General features: G+C 54.6%; 1 protein-coding gene across 1 annotated transcript; it reads left to right on the top strand.

Moving 5' to 3' along the window:
- Positions 1–753: 753 nt before the first annotated feature.
- On the top strand, positions 754–8,531 carry TRAPPC1 (trafficking protein particle complex subunit 1). The gene is made up of 5 exons (XM_078882726.1): positions 754–835; positions 2,709–2,816; positions 5,376–5,446; positions 6,088–6,226; positions 7,896–8,531. The coding sequence occupies exons 2-5, from the start codon at positions 2,718–2,720 to the stop codon at positions 8,022–8,024; spliced, it is 438 nt and encodes a 145-aa protein (XP_078738852.1). The 5' UTR covers positions 754–835; positions 2,709–2,717; the 3' UTR covers positions 8,025–8,531.
- The last annotated feature ends 189 nt before the right edge of the window (positions 8,532–8,720 follow it).

The raw sequence follows: 8,720 nt of genomic DNA, 5'->3' as shown, positions 1-8,720 counted from the left end.
AGAACTCTACCGCCACCGGAAGATCTCTACCGCCACCGGAAGGTTTCTACCACCACCGGAAGATCTCTACCACCACCGGAAGAACTCTACCGCCACCGGAAGATCTCTACCGCCACCGGAAGGTTTCTACCGCCACCGGAAGATCTCTACCGCCACCGGAAGATCACCACCGGAAGTTGTCAATATACGTCATAGGCGACGTTTCGGGCAAGGACCCTTTTCCATGTACGCGCTACGAGGAGAGGGTTGACACCTTCACCAATCCGGTTTCCATTTAGAGACCGCGGCGTTGTGAACGGTCGTGCGGGGTGCGGTCTCCATTCATTCGCACCCAGCGTGCTGCCAGCTGCCACAGCGCCCTGTCCTCCTCCTCCTCATTGCTGGGGCCGACAGCTTTGACCCCTTCCACCCACCTCATACTGACCCCCCCCCAAAAAACAATACCCCCCCCTCTGACCTCCCCCCCCAACCACTACCCTCCCTCTGATGCCCCCACCATTACCCCCCCCCCTCTGACCCACCACCATTAACCCCACCCCCCCACCATTACGCCCACCCTCCCTCTAACCCCCCCTCTGACCCCCCCCCACTAACCCCACCCCCCCTCTGACCCCCCCCCCCACTAACCCCACCCCCCCACTACCCCCACCCCCCCTCTGACTCCCCCCACTACCCCCACCCCCCTCTGACCCCCCCACCACTACCCCACCCCCCCTCTAACCCCCCCCCCTCTAACCCCCCCCCACCACCACCCCACAGGCCGCGCCTTTTCCGTTCCGTGTCTAGGGCGGAAGGGGCGGGGCCCGCAGGGGGAGCACTTCCGGTCTGAGACGCGGTGAGCAGTCAGAGTTCTACACACTGTCCATACTTCACCTCGCCTGTACAGTCCACACTGTCCATACTTCACCTCGCCTGTACACTGTCCATACTTCACCTCGCCTGTGCACTGTCCACACTGTCCATACTTCACCTCGCCTGTATACTGTCCATACTTCACCTCGCCTGTCCATACTGTCCACACTGCCATACTTCACCTCGCCTGTGCACTGTCCACACTGTCCACACTGTCCATACTTCACCTCGCCTGTCCACACTGTCCATACTGTCCATACTGTCCATACTTCACCTCGCCTGTGCACTGTCCATACTGTCCATACTTCACCTCGCCTGTCCACACTGTCCATACTGTCCATACTTCACCTCGCCTGTGCACTGTCCACACTGTCCACACTGTCCATACTTCACCTGGCCTGTCCACACTGTCCATACTGTCCATACTTCACCTCGCCTGTGCACTGTCCATACTGTCCATACTTCACCTCGCCTGTACACTGTCCATATATAACTTCCCCGGTCACTTCCGAGGGTCGATTAGTCTATGGGTCTCTGTGAGTCTATGGGTCTCTGTGAGTCTATGGGTCTCTGTGTGATTAGTCTATGGGTCTCTGTGTGATTAGTCTATGGGTCTCTGTGTGATTAGTCTATGGGTCTCTGTGAGTCTATTGGTCTCTGTGTGATTAGTCTATGGGTCTCTGTGAGTCTATGGGTCTCTGTGAGTCTATGGATCTCTGTGTGATTAGTCTATGGGTCTCTGTGTGATTAGTCTATGGGTCTCTGTGAGTCTATGGGTCTCTGTGTGATTAGTCTATGAGTCTCTGTGAGTCTATGGGGCTCTGTGGGTCTATGGGTCTCTGTGTGATTAGTCTATGAGTCTCTGTGAGTCTATGGGTCTCTGAGTCTATGGGTCTCTGTGTGATTAGTCTATGGGTCTCTGTGAGTCTATGGGTCTCTGTGTGATTAGTCTATGAGTCTCTGTGAGTCTATGGGGCTCTGTGGGTCTATGGGTCTCTATGTGATTAGTCTATGAGTCTCTGTGAGTCTATGGGTCTCTTGAGTCTATTGGTCTCTGTGTGATTAGTCTATGGGTCTCTTTGAGTCTATGGGTCTCTGTGTGATTAGTCTATGGGTCTCTGTGAGTCTATGGGTCTCAGTGTGATTAGTCTATGAGTCTCTGTGAGTCTATGGGGCTCTGTGGGTCTATGGGTCTCTGTGTGATTAGTCTATGAGTCTCTGTGAGTCTATGGGTCTCTGTGAGTCTATGGGTCTCTGTGAGTCTATGGGTCTCTGTGAGTCTATGGGTCTCTGTGTGATTAGTCTATGGGTCTCTGTGTGATTAGTCTATGAGTCTCTGTGAGTCTATGGGGCTCTGTGGGTCTATGGGTCTCTGTGTGATTAGTCTATGGGTCTCTGTGTGATTAGTCTATGGATCTCTGTGAGTCTATGCGTCTCTGTGTGATTAGTCTATGGGTCTCTGTGAGTCTATGGGTCTCTGTGATTAGTCTATGGATCTCTGTGTTAGTCTCTGTGTGAGTCTGTGGAGCTCTGTGTGAGTCTATGGGTCTCTGTGAGTCTAAGGGTCTCTGTGAGTCTATGGGTGTCTGTGTGCGTTTATAGATCTCTGTGTAAGTGTCAGTGTGAGTATGTGGATCTGTGTGAGTCTGTGGGTGTCTATGGGTCTCTGTATGATTAGTCTGTGGGTCTCTGTGTGAGTCTATGGATCTCTGTGTGAGTCTATGGGTCTGTGTGTGTGTCTATGGACCTCTGTGTGAGTCTCTGGCTGTCTATGGGTCTATGTGCGAGTGTGTGTGAGTCTACGGGCCTCTGTGCGAGTCGTGTAATGAGCGTCTCCTCTTTCGGCGTGAGGGCAGCGGGCGGCCATGACGGTACACAACCTGTACATCTTCGACCGGAGCGGCGCGTGCTTATACTATGGCGAGTGGAACCGGCGCAAGACGGCCGGCATCTCCCGCGAGGAGGTGAGGGGCGAGGAGGAGGGATGAGGGAGGAGGGGGCAGCGGGTGGGAGGAGGAGGCGGCATGAGGGGGGAGGAGGGGGGAGAAAGGAGGAGAGAGGAATGAGGAGGGTAGTGGAGGAGGAGGGGTGCAGAGGGGGGAAGGGGGAGCGGGGTTAAGTTAGTCGACGGGTGAAGGTGCAGCCCGGGAAATGCTGCTCACCCCACTTGGCTGGAGCAGCCTCCACGATTAGCGGCTGTAGAGAGTTCCCATCCCGTGAGGTTGTTTGGTCACCCCCACGGCACCCGGTGCACCTAGCCTGGCACAGACGCGGTGAAGTCACCGCCACTTGCTGGTGAATGCCGGTTGAAGTGCCCACGTGTGCCCGAGTGCGGTGGTGCGGTTAGCGCGCCGCGCTACGAACCTGACGACCCGGGTTCGATTCCCGCTCACAGCCAACACCGATGATGATTATCTGAACCGGTTCTGGGCCTCCCCCTAGATAGACTCAGCCTCAAATAAGTACCTGGTGCGGTATGCAAACTTCGCCACTCGGGAGACAAAGCTGACCGGGCGTGTTAGTGGCACCCTCGTGTGCCGCAGTGCCGGCCTTCATCGTTGCTGCTGCTACTCGCGGTGCCTCAGATATTGGAAGAAGTCACCTCCTGTGAGTGGCTGGCTGAGGTGCCGTTTGTTGAGGAAGTACTGAAGGCGATCTAAAGTCTGAGACCAGGAAAGGCACCGGGCAGAGATGATTTCCCAAGCGAAATGCTGAGGGCGGGTGGCGTTTGTACACAGACTGCCCTATATGACATAACAACAGTCTGGACCGCTGGACGGGTTCCGCAGGATTGGAAGGATGCCCTGGTGGTCCCCCTCTTTAAGAAGGGGGACCGCACAGACTGTAGCAGCTACAGTGGCATCTCACTCCTCAGTGTGCCGGGAAAGGTCCTGGCAAGGATTATTCAACATCGCCTTGCTAGGCACGCTGAGGAGGGGCTTGCGGAGCCCCAATGCGGTTTCAGGAAAGGGCGGTCCTGCACAGATGCCATATTTTCTGTCCGTCGGCTACAGCAGAGGTGTAGGGAATTCCAACAAGACCTACATCTCAGGTTTGTTGACCTGGTCAAGGCCTATGATACCATCAGTAGACCTGGGCTCTGGGTTGTTCTTCGTGTTTTCGGAGTCCCTGACCCGCTTCTTACAATCATTAAGGACTTTCATGATGGTGAGCGGGCCCGGGTAAAACTACGTGGCCGGGAGTCGGAGCCATTCTCTGTTCACTTTGGGGTGCGACAGGGATGTCCTCACGCTCCCACATTATTTAACATCTATTTTTACCACGTAGTTCGTGAAGCCTTCAATAGCTGTACCGGAGGAATTTCCATCTGGTACAGATACAATGGGAGGCTGATCGATGCCTGGGTGCGGTCAAGGCATGGCTTCCTATTGCTCAACCATGTTTTGTATGCCGATGATCTGTTAATTGCTGCTCACTCAGAGGATGAGTTGGAGGCACTGCTGCTGAACCTGGAGCTTGCCACTAAGAGGTGGGGACATACTATCAGCCAAAACTAAACACCTGCCTGGGTATTTTGTACCATCGGACACTCCACCCCCACAACTCCCAATCGGTGATGGGGCAGTAGTGGAGAGAGTGGAGAGTTTCCCATACCTGGGCAGTGTGCTTATAACCGGCTCCAGTTTAACAGCAGAGGTCTCACTCCGAATCAGTCGAGCGGCAATATCTTTTCATCGGTTGCGTAACGCTTTGTGGAAGCTACCTGGTCTGTCGCTCCGCACGAAGCTTAAAGTCTTCTCGGCCACAGTCATTCCCTCCCTTCTCTACGCTTGCGAAACGTGGAACCCCCTAATGGAGCATCTTCGCTGGTTGGAGACATTTAGGCTGGCCTGCCTACGATCCATCCTGGGTTTAACCAGGCTGGATTGTGTGAGGAGCTCACAAATCCTTGAAAGATCTGGGCAAAGTCCCATCGGTGAGCTCCTCCGGCAGGCAAGGCTGCGTTGGCTGGGTCATGTAGCCCGCATGCCCAGCCACCGCATGCCAAAACAGCTTTTGTTCGGCCGGATCGAGGGGGCTAAATGGGCGCGGCACGGGCTAGAGAAGAGATGGAGTGATGTGGTGCAGGAGGACGTGGAGCTGGTACCAGCCGATGACTGGTACCAGCGGTGTCAAGATCGGCCTCTATGGAGGAGGCCCGTGAAGGACGCTACTGCGCAGTTGGAGGCAGTCGCCCTCCAGCAACAACGGAGGGCGGAGGAGCGACGCTCACAACAACGAGCGGAGCGCCGGGTGGCTAAAGCACAGCAAGTTGGCACAGTAGGGGGCACAGGTGGTGCATCAACCAGTCATCTCGGTCATCTCAGTCAGTCGACCCGTGGCACCTGGGTCTGCCCCGTGACCTGCCAGCGGGCGTTCGACACTTCACGTGGCCTCAAGATGCACATGGCCTGGCACAAGCGTCGTGGTGACGTCACCGCCACTTCGTGGCGAATGGCGGTTGTTGTTGTTGTGTATCCATCCGAGCATGTGTGACTGTGTGCGTGTGTATGTGTGTGTAGGAGTTTAAGCTGATGTACGGGATGCTGTTCTCCATCAAATCCTTCATCAGCAAAATGTCTCCCACGGACATGTATCCTTTTAATCAAACTCACACCCCACATACACACCACTCGCACATACACTCACCACACACAGAACATACACACCACATACCACCCACACTCACCACACTTACCACACTCACCATGCTCACATACACGTATCACACACCACACTCACATACACTCACCACATAACACTCACATACACTCACCACACTCACCATGCTCACATACACTTATCACACACACACACAGCACACACACACCACATACACACCACATACACACCACACTCACATACACTCACCACACACAAAACACACACAACACACACACACCATAAACACATAACACTCACATACACTAACCACACACAGAACACACATACCACACACAACACACACACAGCATATACGTACCACACTCACATACACTCACCACACACAGAACACAGTGGGCAGACGAGCGTGCGAGGAGGCGGGCGGGCGGGCGAGCGGACGGGTGAGCAGAGTGAGCGGGTAGACATGTGAGCGGGTGAGCAGAGCGAGCGGGTGTGCGAATGAGTGGGTGGGCGAATGAGCCGGTGGGCGAATGAGCCGGCAGATGGATGTGTGACGGGTGTTCGCAGGGCTCGAGGTTTTTGATCCCTGACAGCATGGGTGGTGCGCAGGAAAGATGGCTTCCTGAACTTCCAGACGAGCCGCTATAAGCTGCACTACTACGAGACGCCCAGCGGCGTCCGCGTTGTGCTCAACACCGACCTGCAAGTGGGCTCCCTGCGTGACATCCTGCACCAGATCTATAGCACGGTTAGCCCTCCACCATCGCCACGTCCACCATCGCCACGTCCACCATCGCCACGTCCACCACCGCCACACCGCCAGATTCACCACCGTTTACGCCACCAGATTCACTTTAGCTTACACCACCAGATTCACCACCGCCACATCGCCACATCGCCACATCGCCACATCCACCACTGCCACTGTGCTGTGTGCACGCTGCCTGGCCTCTCGCTCCTTACCAAGCTCCAGGCCTTCTTAGCCATGAACCGTGGATCCCCCGAATGGAACATCAGCTCCAGTTTGAAATATTGAGGCCGACCCTGCCTACGATATCAGCCTGGGTTAAACCCAGGATGGATTACCGTGTGAGGAGTTCAGATTTGTAAAAGATCGGGACACAGTCCCATCAGAGTTCCCAATCCAAATCAGTCGGGTGGCATTACATCGGCTGCGTAACACCATGTGGAAGCTACCTGGTCTGTCGCTCCACACGAAGTTTGGGTCTTCTCGGCCACAGTCATGCCCTCCCGTCCCCTGTGCTTGGAACATCTGCGCCAGTTAGAAATATTCAGACTGGCCCTGCCTACTATTCATCCTGGGTTGAACCAGGACACAGTCCCATCAGTGAGCTACTCCGGCAAGCAAGGCTACGTTGGCTGGATCATGTAGCCCACATGTCCAGCCACCGGGTGCCCAAGCAGTTTCTGTTCGGCCGGATAGAGGGGGATAAACGGGCATGACACTGGCTATAGAAGAGATGGATTAATATGGTACAAGAGGATGTGGAGCTGAGTGGACTTGCTAATTACTGGTACCGGCGGTGTCATGATCGGCCTCTGTGGAGGAGGCTCGTGAAGGACGCTGCTACTGGGCAGTTGGAGGCGGTCGCCCTCCAGCAGCAACGGAGGGCAGAGGAGCAACGCTCACAAAGAGCGGAGCGCCGGGCGGATAGAACGTAGCAAGTTGGCACAGTATGGGGGGGCACAGGTGGTGCATCAGCCAGTCATCTGTCAGTCAACCCACGGCAGCACCTGCTGGGACTATGCCATTATCTCTTGGCAGCAGTGAGCCTTCGACACTTAACTAGGCCTCAAAGTGCACCTTGTGGTGAGTAGTCTAGTAGGATGAGCGGTAGTGCAGCAGTTAGCGCTACTCTGCGCTACAAATCCGGCGGCCCGAGTTCGATTCCCACTAACGGCCAACACCAGTGATAATTATCTGAACTGGTCCTGGGCCTTCCCTAGGTCGACTCGGCCTCAAATGAGTACCTGATGTGGTGTGTAAACATCGCCACTGGGGAGACAAAGGTGCTGGCCACCCAGCCCCTTTGTGTGCCGTGCCAGCCATCATAGGTGGTGGCGAGTAGTTTGTAGTGTGTGGTGGTGGTGGCGAGTAGTTTGTGGTGGTGGTGAGTAGTTTTGTATTGTGTGTGTGGTGGTGGTGAGTAGTGTGTGGTGGTGAGTAGTTTTGTATTGTGTGTGTGGTGGTGGTGAGTAGTGTGTGGTGGTGAGTAGTTTTGTATTGTGTGTGTGGTGGTGGTGAGTAGTGTGTGGTGGTGAGTAGTTTTGTATTGTGTGTGTGGTGGTGGTGAGTAGTGTGTGGTGGTGAGTAGTTTTGTATCGTGTGTGTGGTGGTGGTGAGTAGTGTGTGGTGGTGAGTAGTTTTGTATTGTGTGTGTGGTGGTGGTGAGTAGTTTGTCGTGGAGCTGGTGGTGAGGAACCCTCTGGTGAGCCAGCGGGACGTGGTGAGGAGTGAACTCTTCAAGCAGAAGCTGGACAGCTTCATCCGTGGGCTTCCCTTCTTTGCACCACGCCCAGCATAACCATCCAGCAGTGGACAACCCACCAGCACCGCCACCACCACTCCCCTCCCCACCTACCCTGGAATAAACAGCGACGATGTGAATCGTGACTGTAAATCGTGAGCAACGTGGTGGCTAGGAGATGTTAATGCCATCGCCTGGTATACAGGAGGTCGTGGGTTCGATCCCAACCCTGACTATGCCTGCTGATGTATATTTGGATTCTGCATTTCTCCCTTCCTCCGGTTTTTACCCTCATTTAGACTCAAGCTCACGGGTTCAGAGCATTTGGCTGCTGCTGTAGATTCCCACGTGCACGATGGTGATAATCCAGTTGGTTAAGCTGCTATCGTTTGTGATGCCCAGGTCGCTTCTGAAAAAGAGCTACACAAGCAGCTCAGTAGGGGCCTTACCTGGTCAAATAAAATACAGCAGTTACATTTTAGTTGAGTATATAGCTGTCTATGCGTCTCTGTGTGTCTGTGTCTATGCATTTGGCTGCTTCGATAAATTTACACGTGATGATAATCCACTTCCTTGGGCTATCGTTTGTGATGGCAAGGTCGCTTCTCAACAAGAACCGCGTTGTAGTAACTCAGCGGTGCCGCCTTAGCTGGTCTACTGAGACTTGTCGAGAGCTTTCGTAGCCGTCGTGTTATTCACGTGAATGACGAGCAACAGCGGCGCGATTCGGGGAATCCGTTTATTGTGGCGTTG

This window comes from Lampetra fluviatilis, chromosome 67, assembly GCF_964198595.1.
Source record: "Lampetra fluviatilis chromosome 67, kcLamFluv1.1, whole genome shotgun sequence".
NCBI lineage: Eukaryota > Metazoa > Chordata > Hyperoartia > Petromyzontiformes > Petromyzontidae > Lampetra > Lampetra fluviatilis.
This window is presented reverse-complemented; position numbering and strand designations above follow the sequence as displayed.

Excerpts from the sequence above, each read along its gene's own strand:
- TRAPPC1 (XM_078882726.1), top strand. The coding sequence starts at position 2,718 with ATGACGGTACACAACCTGTACATCTTCGACCGGAGCGGCGCGTGCTTA. Across the intron at positions 2,817-5,375 it reads CCGGCATCTCCCGCGAGGAG|GAGTTTAAGCTGATGTACGG; the intron begins GTGAGGGGCGAG and ends ATGTGTGTGTAG. Across the intron at positions 6,227-7,895 it reads TGCACCAGATCTATAGCACG|TTTGTCGTGGAGCTGGTGGT; the intron begins GTTAGCCCTCCA and ends GGTGGTGAGTAG.